This window comes from Gymnoscopelus microlampas (assembly GCF_963454915.1).
Source record: "Gymnoscopelus microlampas genome assembly, chromosome: 18".
Lineage (NCBI taxonomy): Eukaryota > Metazoa > Chordata > Actinopteri > Myctophiformes > Myctophidae > Gymnoscopelus > Gymnoscopelus microlampas.
Window position 1 is genome coordinate 27,163,493 of NC_139955.1, and position 17,054 is coordinate 27,180,546.

General features: G+C 40.2%; 3 protein-coding genes across 3 annotated transcripts; all 3 read right to left on the bottom strand.

Annotated features, from left to right (window-relative positions):
- Positions 1 to 727: 727 nt before the first annotated feature.
- Positions 728 to 9,718, bottom strand: LOC311033992 (protocadherin alpha-3-like; the record flags this gene model as incomplete). Its single annotated transcript, XM_084041730.1, has 4 exons — positions 728 to 766; positions 995 to 1,156; positions 3,829 to 5,430; positions 8,999 to 9,718. The coding sequence occupies 4 exons, from the start codon at positions 9,716 to 9,718 to the stop codon at positions 728 to 730; spliced, it is 2,523 nt and encodes an 840-aa protein (XP_083897856.1).
- A 99-nt stretch (positions 9,719 to 9,817) lies between these two features.
- On the bottom strand, positions 9,818 to 13,243 carry LOC311033993 (protocadherin alpha-3-like; the record flags this gene model as incomplete). Its single annotated transcript, XM_084041731.1, has 3 exons — positions 9,818 to 9,892; positions 10,718 to 10,793; positions 10,911 to 13,243. 3 exons carry the CDS (start codon positions 13,241 to 13,243, stop codon positions 9,818 to 9,820), a joined length of 2,484 nt encoding a protein of 827 aa, XP_083897857.1.
- Positions 13,244 to 14,419: 1,176 nt separating this feature from the next.
- LOC311033994 (protocadherin alpha-8-like) lies at positions 14,420 to 16,774 on the bottom strand (the record flags this gene model as incomplete). Its single annotated transcript, XM_084041732.1, has 1 exon — positions 14,420 to 16,774. One exon carries the CDS (start codon positions 16,772 to 16,774, stop codon positions 14,420 to 14,422), a length of 2,355 nt encoding a protein of 784 aa, XP_083897858.1.
- Positions 16,775 to 17,054: the final 280 nt, after the last annotated feature.

Consider the following 17,054-nt stretch of genomic DNA (forward strand, 5'->3'; position numbering starts at 1 on the left):
AATTGATATCATGTGTTTGTCCATCACCTCTGCGAGGAAATTGCCCTAAAATTGTCGTACAGATGAGAACGATGACTACAAGTGAAATCGTATTCGAAAGAATGTAATGTACTAATGTATTCCTCAGTGAAAGGGCGGACTCCAACGAGTGGCTCAATTTTAGCTGAGTAGTGCCACCATGCGATTCTAGCACACACACTTTAGGTTAGATATGTGTGTGTGTGTGTGTGTGTGTGTGTGTGTGTGTGTGTGTGTGTGTGTGTGTGTGTGTGTGTGTGTGTGTGTGTGTGTGTGTGTGTGTGTGTGTGTGTGTGTGTGTGTGTGTGTGTGGGTGGGGGTGTGTGTGGGTGGGGGTGTGTGTGTGTGTGTGTGTGTGTGTGTGTGTGTGTGTGTGTGTGTGTGTGTGTGTGTGTGTGTGTGTGTGTGTGTGTGTGTGTGTGTGTGTGTGTGTGTGTGTGTGTGTGTGTGTGTGAGAGAGAGAGAGAGATTCATCGTTATAATAGCTTTTAGTTGTATATGTTTGTTTAACTATATTTCGAAATAACTAGTGGAAATTCAATACTTCAAAATCGGGATTTAGAATTTCATGTAATTTAAATAGATTTTCAGATAATAAGAACTGATATTTTGAACAGTTATAGTTGAATTACAACTACTTGTAATCAAAAATATGTTATGTTATTTAAAGGGAAATTAAAAGCTAAAAATGTGACATATCTGGTCTTCATTAGCCGGAAGAAGTCATGTCACTTACTACAGCCATATACTTCATGACAAAAGACAAACATGGTACAAACACAAACGAAAGCAATTATTCCTAACTTCCTCTGTGCTGCCTTTCAGCACCATAGACAGCGAAGGAGGAACATTTCAGCACCACGGACAGCGAACATAAAGCCCTATATGAGGAAAGAACCGAGAGACCTTTAAAACGTCACAACATGTAACATACCACTACAAAGGTAAAAACACATTAGGTGAACACATGTCTTACCTCTCCGGATACACGCCTCCTGTCAGAGACCACTAGAGTATTCCCATTGCTTCCTGGAACTATAGTAGAACCTATACTCATTCTGGGTCCAACTAACATGTAGCGTTTGTCTCCAGATCTGTACTGGATGCTGTGGCACATTGTCCCATCATAATTGGTGTCCTGTAAATACTTAGAAGAATAGTCTGTAGATTTAGAGCACTGCATTATGATCAAAACGATTATGCTGAAGATAAAAAGTGTTGAAACTGAACCCAAAGTTATAATCAGATAAAAGGCCACATTGTTCTCCTCTTCATCCTTTACAGAACTTTTAACATCAGTAGCTGAAAACGCCTCTTTGGGTTCCATTACTTTGACAATGACAGTAGCTGTTGCTGAGAGTGAAACGTTTCCATTGTCTTTTACCAGTATGACCAGTTTATGTTCAGCCTCGTCTGTTTCTGTGAATGAACGAAGTGTTCTAATCTGTCCTGTATAGCGGTCCAAAGCAAACAGACTGTGGTCAGTAATTTCCTGCAGTGAAAATAATAACCAGCCATTATATCCTATGTCTGCATCATAGGCTCTCACTTTAGCCACCAAATGTCCTGCGTTCACATTACGAGGAATCTCTTCCATGCCTTCAGCAGTACCGTTAGCACTGACTGGATACAAGATGACTGGAACATTGTCATTTTGATCCAAAATGTACATGTTCACTGTGACGTTGCTGCTTAGTGATGGAGTTCCAGAGTCTGTGGCAACAACTTGGAACTGGAATGTTTTCAGAGTCTCAAAATCAAAGCCCTTTGATGCTGAAACGAATCCATTATCAGAATGTATATTAAGGAAAGGTGTCATATGGTTTTGTTTGCCTTCTCCTCGAACAAAGTGGTATGATATAGCAGCATTTTCATTCAAGTCTTTGTCAGAAGCTGTTACAGAAAATATAGAAGCACCAGGGGCATTATTTTCTAATATGTAAAATTCATATGGATTTTTAGAGAACACTGGCCTATTGTCATTTACATCTGATATCTGAATGCTTAGCGTTTTTACATTGGAGAGTGGAGGCTGGCCACAGTCAGAAGCCTTTATTGTAAATTCATAATGGGAAACTAACTCTCTATCCAATGGCTCTTTTGTGACAACAGAATAAATATTGTCTTTATATGAGGGTTTCAACTCAAATGGCACATTCTCCAATATACTAGATATTACTTTACCATTAAGGCCAAAGTCTTTATCTGTAACACTGATGAGAGAAATAACTGTCCCTGGTTTAGAGTCTTCGGGCACTGTATCCAACAGTGAAGTCACCTCTATCTCTGGTTTGTTATCATTTACATCTTTTATCTTTATAATTACCCTACATTCAGTGGACATAGGAGGCTGACCTTTATCAGATGCTTCAATATTCAGTCTATACACTTCACTTTCTTCGAAATCAATTGGCCCTTTAACACGTATTTCCCCTGTTATGCTATTCAGTTGGAAAAGCTCATATACTTGTTTCTTGGGATTTCTCCCAAGTGTATATTCTACATCCCCATTTGAACCAGAGTCTGCATCAGATGCGTTGATCACCAATACAACCATTCCAATATTAGAATTTTCTTCTATAGTGGCTGAGTACACATCTTGACTACACACTGGTTGATTATCATTAATATCTAGCACTGTAACAGTAATGTTTAATGTACCTGATTTGGGCGGATTACCGCCATCTAATGCCGTTAGCTGTAATGCATGACTAATATTCTGTTCCCTGTCCAGGGCTTTCTGTAAAACAAGAACAGGGATCTTTTCTCCTTCTCCGCCATCCCTAATCTCTAAATGGAAATGTTCATTTTGATTTAATCTGTATGTACGAACAGAATTCAATCCAGCGTCCAAGTCTCTGGCAGGATGAAGTTCAAATCTTGCCCCTGGTAACTTGTTTTCCGCTAGTCTTATTTCTACATTTGAGTCGGAAAATGTGGGCGAATTGTCATTGATATCTGTTATTTCCACTCCAACATAATGGATTTCCAAGGGGTTTTCAACGACAATTTTTAGATCAACTGCACAGGCGCCGTTACCATCACAGAGCGCCTCTCTGTCAACGTTTTTGCGGACAAGCAAGAATCCATTGTTCTGGTTTACCTCGAATATGTCATCCTCAGACCCAGAGACAATTCGAAAACGCCTCTCTTTCAAAGTGCTGATATCAAGTCCCAAATCCTTGGCAACGTTTCCAACAACGGATCCCACTTTTACTTCCTCTGGAATAGCATATCTAATTTGACCTGAAACCTGCTCCGAGAAACACAGTAGTAGGGCCAAACACAGAGAAGCCCACCCGTACTCCATTCTGCGCCTTTGTCCCCCCCTTCACAATAGGGAACGGCCCTGGATACTTTCCTGTCGATTAAGGGTATTCCACAGATGTGATAACCGTCATTTTTCCTAGCTGGATAAGGTAAAATTGTTGTTCTTCAAAATGCATGCGAGTATTATCTGTTCATTTCCACGTGAAACGACTTGCCTCTCCGAGAGGGGCAGGGCCATCTGCTGAATGCACAACGCTTGTTTCCGATGTAACACTGACACCATGTGGATCCAGTGTGGTAAAAAGTCACTTCAACAAAAGAAGAATCAAAGTATGCATCAACCAGAATTTGATGAATAACTTCTACTGTTAAAAGGGATTAACAATGGATTTCAGTACCATGGAGAGCGACAAAGCAAAAGCAAGCAATGCCAGTAGAGATGACCAGTTTATGCTTATAATCACACTAGCGTTACCCATGGAAACTATATTGTTCTTGATCCACAAGCCTCTGAGGAAATTATATTGAAACAGGTCTTACCTCTCCAGATGTTCGCCTCCTGTCAGAGACCACTAGCGTATTCCCATTGCTGCCTGGAACTATGGTAGAGCCAATACTCATTCTGGGTCCAACTAACATGTACCTCCTGTCTCCAGATCTGTACTGGATGCTGTGACACAGTGTCCCGTCATAATTTGTCTCTTGTAAATGCTTAGAAGGATAGTCTGTGGGTTTGGAGCACTGCATTACGATCAACACGATGATACTGATGAGAAAGAGTGTTGAAACTGAGCCCAAAGTTATGATCAGATAAAAAGTCACATTATTTTCTTCCTCGTCTTGTATTGGACTTTTGACATCAGAAGATGCAAAAGCCTCTTTAGGCTCCACAACCTTAACAATCACAGTAGCTGTTGCTGAGAGTGAAACGTTCCCATTGTCTTTGACCAGTATGACCAGTTTATATTCAGCCTCGTCTGTCTCTGTGAATGAACGAAGTGTTCTTATCTGTCCTGTATAGCGGTCCAAACCAAACAGACTGTGGTCAGTTACTTCTTGCAGGGAGAATAATAACCAGCCATTGTATCCCACATCACCATCATAGGCTCTCACTTTAGCCACTAAATGTCCTGGGTTCACATTACGAGGAATCTCCTCCACACCTTCAGCAGTACCGTTAGCACTGACTGGATACAAGATGACTGGAGCGTTGTCGTTCTGATCCAGAATGAACACGTTCACTGTGACGTTGCTGCTAAGTGATGGAGTTCCAGAGTCTGTGGCCACTACTTGGAATTTAAATGTTTTCATAATTTCAAAGTCGAAACTTTTTAGGGCTGAAATGTGTCCATTATCAGAATTTACATTCAGAAAAGATGTCATATCATTTTGGCTACCTTCTCTAAGAATGTGGTATGAAATTAATGCATTTTCATTCAAGTCATTATCTGAGGCGCTTACCGAAAATATCGATGTACCAGCGGCATTATTTTCTGGCAGGTAAAGCTCTAAAGGATTTTGGGTAAATCGTGGACCGTTGTCATTTACATCTGATATTTCAATACTTAGAGTTTTCAATGTGGACAAAGGAGGCTGACCGCAATCAGTTGCTGTAATTGTTATATCATAATGCGATACTGCCTCTCGGTCCAATAGTCCTTTAGTGACCACTGAATACATGTTCTCCTTATATGCTGGTTTTAACTCAAAAGGCACGCCTTGGGATATGGTAGAAATAATCTTTCCATTGACCCCAGAGTCTTTATCTGTCACACTGATGAGAGAAATGACTGTGCCAGGCTTTGATTCTTCTGATACTATATTTGAAAGTGACGTCACTTCTATCTCTGGCCTATTATCATTTACGTCCGTTATCTTTATTATGACTCTACATTCTACTGTTAATGGAGGTTGCCCTTTGTCAGAAGCCTCGATATCTAGTTGATAAACTTCGTTATCTTCAAAGTCCACTTCTCCTTTAACTCTAATCTCTCCTTTTAATCTGTCCAATTCAAAAATGTCATAGATCTTTCGCCTCATGGTTCTCCCTAAATTGTACTCAACTTCACCGTTAGTCCCTTCATCTGGATCAGTTGCATTCACTTGAATCACAGCTGTACCGATTGGAATATTTTCTTTTATCTGAGCGTGATATGTATCTTGACTAAAGACAGGGCGATTATCATTACTATCTAGTACAACCACTGAAACATTTAAAATACCCGATCTTTGAGGTTTACCCCCATCAACTGCTGTAACCACAAGCAAATGTTTGTTATCTTGCTCCCTGTCTAATGACTTTTTCAACACTAAAAATGGCTTTTTATCGTGATCACTTTGTCGAATATCAATATCAAAGTGATCATTTGCCGTTAATGTATAAGTGCGGATTGAATTCGTCCCAGCATCGGGATCACGGGCAGCATGGAGCTGAAATCGTGTTCCTGGAGATGTGTGTTCAGCTATTTCAATTTCTTGCACCTTCTCTGGAAAACTAGGAGCGTGATCATTCACGTCGGTAATTTCAACACCAACATAGTGTATTTCCAGGGGATTTTCGACCACAATTTTTAGCTCCATCAGACAAACACTACTACCTTCACAAAGCTCCTCTCTATCGAGATTCTTATGGATATACAAGGCACCATTATTCCTATTTAACTCAAAAAGAGAGTCCTTAGATCCAGTGACAATACGAAAACGTCGGTTAGTCAAAGAAGTGACGTCTAGCCCAAGATCCTTCGCAATATTTCCAACAATAGATCCCTCTTTCGCCTCCTCGGGAATAGTGTATCTTATCTGAGCCGAAACCTGTTCTCCGAGACAGACTAACAAAGAGAAATGAAAAACAATCCGCCAATACTCCCTACTGCGCGTTAGGTAGTTGATCCCCATTGTCATTAAAAAAAATGCACAATTGAGTTATAATTATTGGCAAATTCCCCAGCCAAAGAAGCTCATATTTACAAAGCAGAAAACCCGACTGCATTGAATCTAATGCTTAGCTCAAATCTGTGCACCTTCTGCTTTCGAGACTGAACAAAAAAATGCTCAAAAAGGGGAGGGCCAAATCAATGTAGAGTTTGTATGATAAAGCACTGACACACAGAGGATGAAAATGAGGACACTTGAAATAACATGAAACAATATACACGCCAGAAGATGAATGCAAAAGCAGCAACCAACCATAAAACATATAGGCTACAGACATTTCACCACCGCTGCTATTAGTATTGAATAAAATATTGGTTTGCTGCAACACACAAAATTACTACTTTCCCCTTCTGCTTACTGTTGCTGTCCATGGTGCTGAATTCCTCTTCGCACTGTATTATCATGGATCTGATAGGCCTATTGTTGTGGTACTTTGCACATTTTACTTTCAGTTTAGATTAGAGATAAATGCCTGCCTAGTGCCCGGTTAAATTAAAGGTAAAATGAAGGGGGGAAAAGTTAGGTGTAAGTACTATGTTAACATGGATGCAAATTCTTAAAGTTAAAGGCTGGCAAACAAGATGAGTTGTGTTGCATGTGTCCTCACGGTGTCACTATACACCAACAGAGCCTAAGTAATGTCTTCATTTCCCACTGACGTGACCATATAGCTGAGGCATAAAAACTAGAATGTTGTGGAAATAACTACTTCAACTACATCACTACTGCTGTTACATCTCTCTCTCTCACACACACACACACACACACACACACACACACACACACACACACACACACACACACACACACACACACACACACACACACACACACACACACACACACACACACACACACACACACACACACACACACACACACACACACACACAGTGAGGAGGAAGAAGGCTTAGAAGTGTACCCTCCTTCTTTAATATATCCTTGGTTTCGTTTACGTGTAAGCAATTCCCAAACCAGTTGTTTTCAAATAAACCCCAGCCTCAATCGCGAGACTGCTCAGGCACGCCTGAACCAAAACGAGCGCCCCTCAAAACACCTGGTTTGGGAATCACTTTCCCGCAGCCTGTGTGTGTGCTCGCAAAATCCCAATGTTTGAATACAAATACTTGGTGCACAGAGACATACGTTTATGAAGAAATGATCTTACCTCACCAGATGCCCGCCTCCTGTCAGAGACTACTAGAGTATTCCCATTACTGCCTGGAACTATAGTAGAACCTATACTCATTCTGGGTCCAACTAACATGTACCGTCTGTCTCCAGATCTGTACTGGATGCTGTGGCACAGTGTTCCGTCATAGTTTGCGTCTTGCAATTGCTTGGAGGAGTAGTCCGTGGATTTGGAGCACTGCATTATGATCAACATGATGATACTGATGAGAAAAAGTGTTGAAACTGAGCCCAAAGTTATGATCAGATGAAAAGCCACATTGTTCTCCTCTTCATCTTTTGCTGCACCTTTAACATCAGAAGCTGCAAAAGCCTCTTTAGGCTCCACAACTTTGATAATCACAGAAGCTGTTGCCGAGAGTGAAACGTTTCCATTGTCTTTTACCAGTATGACCAGTTTATGTTCAGCCTCGTCTGTCTCTGTGAATGAACGAAGTGTTCTTATCTGTCCTGTATAGCGATCTAAACCAAACAGACTGTGGTCAGTAACTTCCAGCAGTGAAAATAATAGCCAGCCATTATATCCTATATCAGCATCATAGGCTCTCACTTTAGTCACTAAATGTCCTGGGTTCACATTACGAGGAATCTCCTCCACACCTTCAGCAGTACCGTTAGCACTGACTGGATACAAGATGACTGGAGCGTTGTCATTCTGATCAAGAATGAACACGTTCACTGTGACATTGCTGCTTAGTGACGGAGTTCCAGAGTCCGTGGCAACAACTTGAAACTGAAACGTTTTAATAGTTTCAAAGTCAAAACTTTTCAGCGCAGAGATATGTCCATTATCAGAATTGATATTCAGGAAAGATGCCATATGATTCTGACTGCTCTCTCTTTTTATATGATAGGATATTGCAGCGTTTTCATTCAAGTCTTCATCAAATGCGCTAACCGAATATATGGATGCACCAGGTGCATTATTTTCTAACAAATACAGTTCAAGAGGATTTTGTTGGAACTGTGGGCTGTTGTCGTTCACATCTGATATTTGAATATTCATGAGTTTGAATGAGGAGAGAGGGGACTGACCAGAGTCAGTTGCTGTTATAGTGAAGTCGTAATGTGATACACTTTCTCTGTCCAACGTTTCTTTTGTCACTAATGAGTACATATTCTCCTTATATGAAGGCTTTAATTCAAATGGCACATTATCTGTCAGGCTACATATAATCTTGCCATTTAGGCCGGAATCAATATCAGTAACGCTAATGAGAGAGATTACCGTCCCTTGTCTTGAATTCTCTAGAACAGTGTTGGAGATTGATGTCACTTCTATTTCTGGTTTATTGTCATTGACATCCTCAATCTTTATTATGACTCTACAATCTGTTGTCATCGGAGGTTGACCCTTGTCAGAAGCTTGGACATCTAATTTATAAACATCAGTGGTCTCGTAATCAATCTTTCCTTTGACACGAATTTCGCCAGTTTCTTTTTCCAAAGAGAACAGCTCTAATATTTTATGGTTCATATCACTGCCAAATGCATACTCAACATCGCCATTTATTCCCTCGTCCAAGTCTGTTGCGTGGACGCTTATTACAACAGTACCAAAATCAACGTTTTCTCGTAACGTCACTGAATAAACTTCTTTGGAAAAAACGGGTCTGTTATCATTAATATCAAGAACATTTACGGTAATATTGAGATTTGCTGATTTGTGTGGGCTCCCTCCATCTATGGCTGTAAGAATCAAACTATGGTTACATTTCTGTTCCCTGTCCAAATGTCTCTGTAAGACTAAAAATGGTATTTTATCCTCTCCCCTGTCTCTAATTTCGAGTTGAAAGTTGTCGTTTTGGCTAAGCTTATACCGCTGGATAGAATTAATTGCTATATCTGGATCATGGGCACCCGGTAACTGAAATCGTGCTCCTGGTAATGTATTCTCTGCAATTTCAACTACCTTTTCACTCTCTGAAAATGTGGGCGAATGGTCGTTAGCATCTGTAATATCCACGCTGACATAATGAATTTCAAGTGGATTTTCTACAACAATTTTCAGCTCTATTAAACAAGCCCCATTGCTGTCACAGAGCTCCTCTCTGTCGATATTCTTATGGACATACAATATTCCATTGTTCTGGTTTACCTCTAATAGAGCCTCCTTAGATCCAGACACGATGCGAAATCGCCTATGCACCAAAGTACTAACATCAAGCCCCAGATCCTTGGCAACATTACCAACAACAGTGCCAGCTTTGACCTCTTCTGGAATGGAATATCTTATTTGAGCTGGAACCTGTTCCAAGAGGCAAAACAGGAGAGAGAAAAGCAGAACAACACAGCAAGACACCATTCTCGCTCTTTGTTCTTTGGTGAAATTATCAAAAGCTCAATGACAGATTCGTCACCGCCCAAAGATTACAACTGCAGCTTTTTGTGAGGTGATGTTTCATTACTCCGTTTTAACGATGGTAAAATGCATGTCCAGCTTCAACATGACGTTTTGTCCGAACGCCTTTCTCTCATTCTAGCGGAACAAAAAAAGAGCATTAAAACGGGCAGGGCTTAAGCCACAGGCTAAGCTCTTTCTTAATGTAACCGTGACCCCATGTGGATTCGTGGATATATCATTGTGAGATAGACAACAATGTTGTAGTGCTATTTTTAGAAGGAAAATCGCAATAAACTGTTTCATCATAAATTGTGTGATATAACACAAAAATGTGTTTATGTATGTTGTCTAAAATAAATGTCACAAAAGATTTGTATGTATATTTAAGCATTTGAGAGAGGCGCGATAATAGGCCTATAGCCTACAAACATATTTAATTAATTTGTAGAAAGCATACCATAAAACAATACACATTAAACAGAATGGCTTGCCTTTTCTGAGTATCTTTAACCCACTGGATTTTCACTGGACTGAGCAATCATAATAACCTGACAGTGTTGTATGTAAACTGGTAGCTATCATGCGAGTTCAAGTTCAAATGAGTTCGCACCCACTATTGGTTGTTAGAAAATGATGGCTGCAGTGTTGTTGTTTAATAACATAACATTAAAGGTAATCAGTTTTCAAAGGAAGTGTTTTTCATAACCATAACATCGTTAAAGGGGTTACGAGACATGCAGCTTAGTGCCTCTTTTACAAATAAAAAACTGAATTCCTTGACAAATCCCCCCCCCCCCTATCACACACACACACACACACACACACACACACACACACACACACACACACACACACACACACACACACACACACACACACACACACACACACACACACACACACACACACACACACACACACACACACACACACACACACGCTTGTGTTGCGTTTCAGCACCATGGACAGCGAGGTTGGCCTCAGGCACATGGCCACATACCAAGGTGAAATGGATTTCAACACCATTGACAGGGAACTTAACCAGGCACATACCACACTTAATTGTCAGTAAAGCTATGGTGAGGAATGAACCTTGAAAACCTGTCAAAATGTAGCATACTCATACAAAAACAAACATTCAGTTAAAACTTGCCTTACCTCTCCAGATGTAGGCCTCCTGTCAGAGACCACTAGAGTATTCCCATTGCTGCCTGGAACTATAGTAGAACCTATACTCATTCTGGGTCCAACTAACATGTACCGTCTGTCTCCAGATCTGTACTGTATGCTGTGGCACAATGTCCCATCATATTCTTTCTCTTGTAAATATTTTGAAGAATAGTCTGCAGATTTGTAGCACTGCATTATAATCAAAACAACAATACTGATGAGTAAAAGTGTTGAAACTGCACTCAAAGTTATGATCAAATAGAAGGTGATATTTGTCTCTTCTTCATCTTTTGAAGCATTGTTAACGTCAGAAGCTGCAAAAGCCTCTTTTGGCTCCACGGCCTTGACAGTCACAGTAGCTGTTGCTGAGAGTGAAACGTTCCCATTGTCTTTGACCAGTATGACGAGTTTATGTTCAGCCTCGTCTGTCTCTGTGAATGAACGAAGTGTTCTTATCTGTCCTGTATAGCGGTCCAAAGCAAACAGACTGTGGTCAGTAACCTCCTGCAGGGAATATAATAACCAGCCATTATATCCTATATCTGCATCATAGGCTCTCACTTTAGCCACCAAATGTCCTGGGTTCACATTACGAGGAATCTCCTCCACACCTTCAGCAGTACCGTTAGCACTGACTGGATACAAGATGACTGGAGCGTTGTCGTTCTGATCCAGAATGAACACGTTCACTGTGACATTGCTACTTAGTGTCGGAGTTCCAGAGTCTGTCGCAATAACTTGCAATTTGAATGTTTTCAACGTTTCAAAGTCAAAAACTTTCAGCGCGGACACCTGTCCATTTTCCGAATTGATGTTAAGAAAGTTTGCCATATTACTTTGTGCGCCATTGCCTCTTGCTATATGGTATGATATTTCTGCGTTTTCATTCAAATCGATGTCAAAAGCACTTACAGAGAATATAGGAGCACCAGGAACATTGTTTTCCAACAGGTAAAAGTTAACAGAGTTTTGTGGAAATGTTGGATTATTATCATTCACATCTGACACCTGAATACTTAAAGTTTTCACAGATGAGAGAGGAGGATGCCCACAGTCAGTTGCTGTTATTGTGATGTCATAATGAGACAACGTTTCCCGATCTAAGCTCTGCTTTGTCACTAACGAGTACATGTTGTCCTGAAATGATGGTTTCAGTTCGAATGGGACATTTTCTGAGATACTACATATAACCTTTCCATTAATACCAGAGTCTGTATCTGTGACACTGATTAGAGAGATCACTGTTCCTGGTTTGGAATTCTCAGCAACAACACCAGAAAGGGATGTCACTTCTATGTCTGGCTCATTGTCATTAACATCTATTATTTTAATTATAACTCTACAATCTTCAGTCAAAGGGGGCTGGCCTTTATCAGATACCTGCACGTCTAATCTATATACATCTGTGTCTTCGAAATCAATTTCACCTTTCACTCGAATTTCACCACTCACAGTGTCTAAATCAAATAAATCGTACACGTTGCTCTTCAGATTTTTGTCCAAAGAAAATTCCAAATCACTGTTAGCACCTTCATCTAAATCAGTCGCATTCACTCTAATGATCACAGCACCAAGTGGGGCATTTTCTTGCAGTCGTGCAGTGTACGTATCTTGGCTACACACAGGACGATTATCATTTGAATCAAGCACGTTGATAGTGATATTTAAAGACCCTGATCTTTGGGGATTACCACCGTCAATTGCTGTAACAACTAAACTGTGTTTGGATTTACGTTCTCTATCTAAGGCTTTCCTTAAAACTAAAAAGGGTATTTTGTATTCGTCTTCTCTTACCTCAATTTCAAAATGTTCGTTCTGACTTACTTTATAAGATCCAACAGTATTTTTCCCTAAATCAGGATCTCGTGCAGCCTGGATTTGGAAGCGCTTTCCAGGCATAGTATGTTCGGCTATTTCTAAACGCTGCTCTTTTCCTGGGAAGACGGGGGCATGATCATTAACGTCAGTAATTTCTACACTAACATAGTGAATCTCTAAAGGATTTTCAACAACTATTTTAAGGTTTATTAAACATGCACCATTGCCATCACAGACTATTTCTCTGTCGATGTTCTTATGGACTAGCAAGGCTCCATTGTTCTGATTTACGGTAAACAGATTGTCCTTAGATCCCGAAACAATGCGAAACCGTCTGTCAGCCAATGTGCTGATATCGAGACCCAGATCTTTAGCCACGTTTCCAACAACTGATCCTATTTTTATTTCCTCTTGAACAGAGTATCTAATTTGAGCTGAGACCTGCTGCTCGAAACACAGAAGGAGAAAGAAAAGCAGTAGAATCCACCAATAGTCCATATTAGGCCTTTGTTTTACGTCCCTCATGGTTTCAACGACAGTCCAATCCACCGATGTCCACAATGTAAAATCAATTGCAGTATCCTAAGTCAAATAGGTCCACGCATTCTTGACAAAATATAGTGAACATTATTGTTGCCTGGTTGTAATGTATTTTCTATCTCTTTCTACACGCACAACGTGTGAAAAAAACATCCTTGAATGGGGCAGGACTTAAAAATCGAGCCAATGTGACAAATGCGATGCCACACTGACATCAAGTGGCCTGTGATGCTATATCACATGAAAGAATCAAGATGAAAAAAAACGCATGCAAGCTATTACTTTGTTAAGCAGGACATCCGTCAAAAGAGTAATCAGCTATCAATAGAATATTTGGTAAGACTTTATATTAAGGCCAGTAAAAACATTATAATGCGTTATAACCACATGTATATTGCATTAAAATGCACTTATAAGGCATTATAACAATACATATGAATACATATGCATAACAACTCATATCAAGGTTTATGAAGTATAATAACATCATTTATAAGTGCTGGTCATTATGAATTATAAACTCAGTGGAACAGTCATTATGAATTATAAACTCAGTGGAACAGCAAATTATAACTACTTTACTTAAGTCGGGTCTAATTCATTATGATCACATTTATAATGCATTATAGCGCACTTGTAATGCTTCATAACACTAGTTTTGTTTATAATTATGAAAACCAACGTATAACAAAGACTCTTATAACTAACTACGCTAGTTATAATGTGCCATTCCACTGAGCATATAGTGCAAGACCAGCACTAATAATATCACGTTGTTATACATGATGATAAACATCTATAACGAGTGTAATGCCATGCAATTATAATGTATTATAGACCCAACCTTTAAGTAAAGCGTTATCGAATATTTAAATAAAGGCACATGTGTGCATGCATGCGTGCGTGCGTGCGTTCTTTCCCCGGGTTTTGCGGAAGAGAGATAATTGGTTGTTGAAAGCTACTGCACATTAATGTAACGTGTGATTCACACGTATAGTAGACTATAAAACTCAGCACCACGAGGGAAGACAATGACGGGCTCAACAACCAAACAAATAGTGAAAATGTCTCAAATGGCATAAAAGATGATCTGATATTTTAAGCATAACCGTAAAGGCAATTTAATCAAATACGTTAATAAAAAATGCATATAGACCTTACCTCTCCAGACTTGTCCCTCCTGTCAGAGACCACTAGAGTATTTCCATTGCTGCCTGGAACTATAGTAGAACCAATACTCATTCTGGGTCCAACTAACATGTACCGTCTGTCTCCAGATCTGTACTGGATGCTGTGACACAATGTCCCGTCATAATTAGCGTCTTGTAATTGCTTGGATGAATAGTCTGTAGATTTGGAGCACTGCATTATAATCAGCACGATGATACTGATGAGGAAAAGTGTCGAAACTGAGCCCAGAGTTATGATCAAATAAAATGTTACATTATTATCATCCTGATCGTTTGTAACACTTGTAACACCAGAAGCAGCAAAAGCCTCTTTGGGCTCCACAACCTTGACAATCACAGTAGCTGTTGCAGAGAGTGAAACGTTCCCATTATCTTTGACCAGTATGACCAGTTTATGTTCAGCCTCGTCTGTCTCTGTAAATGAACGCAGTGTTCTTATCTGCCCTGTATAGCGGTCCAACGCAAACAAACTGTGGTCAGTAACTTCCTGCGGGGAATATAATAACCAGCCATTGTATCCTATATCAGCATCATAGGCTCTCACTTTAGCCACCAAATGTCCTGGGTTCACATTACGAGGAATCTCCTCCACGCCTTCAGCAGTACCGTTAGCACTGACTGGATACAAGATGACAGGAGCGTTGTCGTTCTGATCCAGAATGAAAACTTTCACTGTGACATTGCTGCTTAGTGACGGAGTTCCAGAGTCCATGGCCACAACTTGAAACTGAAAAGTTTTCAAAGATTCAAAGTCGAAACTTTTAAGGGCAGAAATATGTCCATTATCTGAATTTATGTTAAGGAAAGATGCCATATCGTTATGTCGTCCATCTCTAACTATTCGGTAGGACAAAGCAGCATTTTCGTCTAAATCTTTATCAGATGCGCTAACCGAAAACATTGACTTGCCAGGCTCATTATTTTCTGTCAGATAGAGTTCAATCGGATTATGCAAGAACTCGGGACTGTTATCATTCACGTCTGATACCAAAATGCTAAGAGTTTTGAACGTGGACAAGGGCGGTTGACCACAGTCAGTGGCTGTTATAGTGATGGCATAATATGAAACGGACTCTCGGTCCAATTTATGTTTTGTAATTAAAGAATACATGTTGTCTTGGAATGATGGCTTTAACTCGAATGGCACATCATTTGAAATGCTACATATAACTCTGCCGTTCATTCCCGAGTCTTTGTCTGTAATACTAATTAGAGAAACAACAGCACCCGGCTTTGAATCTTCAGGAACCGTGTTGGATAAGGATGTCACCTCTATTTCAGGTTTGTTGTCGTTTAGATCCAGCACTTTGATGATTACTCGACAGTCCGTACTCATTGGAGGCTGACCTTTGTCCGTAGCATGGACATCTATCTTGTAAACATTAACATTCTCAAAATCAATGTGACCTTTAACTCGAATTTCTCCAGTGGCTTTATCCAAACTAAATATATCATACATTTGAGGCTCAAGTTCAGCGCCAAATAAGTATTCAATATCTCCATTTGCACCGTCGTCCTCATCAGTCGCTGTAACGTTTAGCACAACTGTTCCAGCCTCGACGTTTTCAGGTAGCGTTACAGAGTACACTTCTTGGCTAAATGTTGGATGGTTGTCATTTGAATCAAGAACTGTCACTGTAACATTAAGAGTCCCTGATCTTGGTGGGCTTCCGCCGTCAACAGCTGTAAGAATCAGTTTGTGCTCGGAGTGCTTTTCCCTATCGAGAGGCTTTTGTAAAACTAAAAATGGTATTTTGTCGTCTCCTCTTTCTCTAATCTGCATACTAAAATGTTCGTTGTGGTTTAATTTATACACACTCACAGTGTTGACGGCAACGTCTGGGTCCCTCGCAGCTGGTAATTGGAAACGCTTGCCGGGGATGGTTGACTCGGGTATTTCAAACAATTTCTCCCCATCTAGGAAATTGGGGGAATTATCGTTCACATCGGTTATTTCAACTCCCACATAATGTATTTCTAAAGGGCTTTCGACCATCATTTTTAAGTTAATTATACACGGAGCGACTGTATCGCAGAGCTCTTCTCTGTCTATGTTTTGGTAGACATAAAGGACACCATTGTTCTGATTTACCTCAAACAGACCATCATTTGATCCTGAAACGATACGGAACCGCCTGTCCGCCAACGAACTGATGTCAAGTCCCAAATCCTTAGCAACATTTCCAGCAGCGGTTCCCACTTTTACTTCCTCTGGAATTGAATATTTGATTTGCGCTGAAACCTGTTCTGCAAAAAACAGCAACACCGACAGTCTCAGGGCAACCCACCAGTAATCCATTCTCCGCTTTTGTCCTTCGGGTTCCATCTTTAAAGACGTCTCCAGGCAAGGGTCTTTGCCGAAACTCACCAAATACAAATATGTATTATATAAGCAAATTCCATGCTTTCAGGTTAAAAAGTACAAATATATACGAGGTGTCCAAAATCATGTTAGAGGTCTCATCTCTTTCTCTTTCCGATGTGAACAAACCCTTCCAGAAAGGGGTAGGGCCAAATCTACAACCAAAGCCTTTCATTATGAGACACTGACACCATGTGGATCAAATCCGTGCCTTACA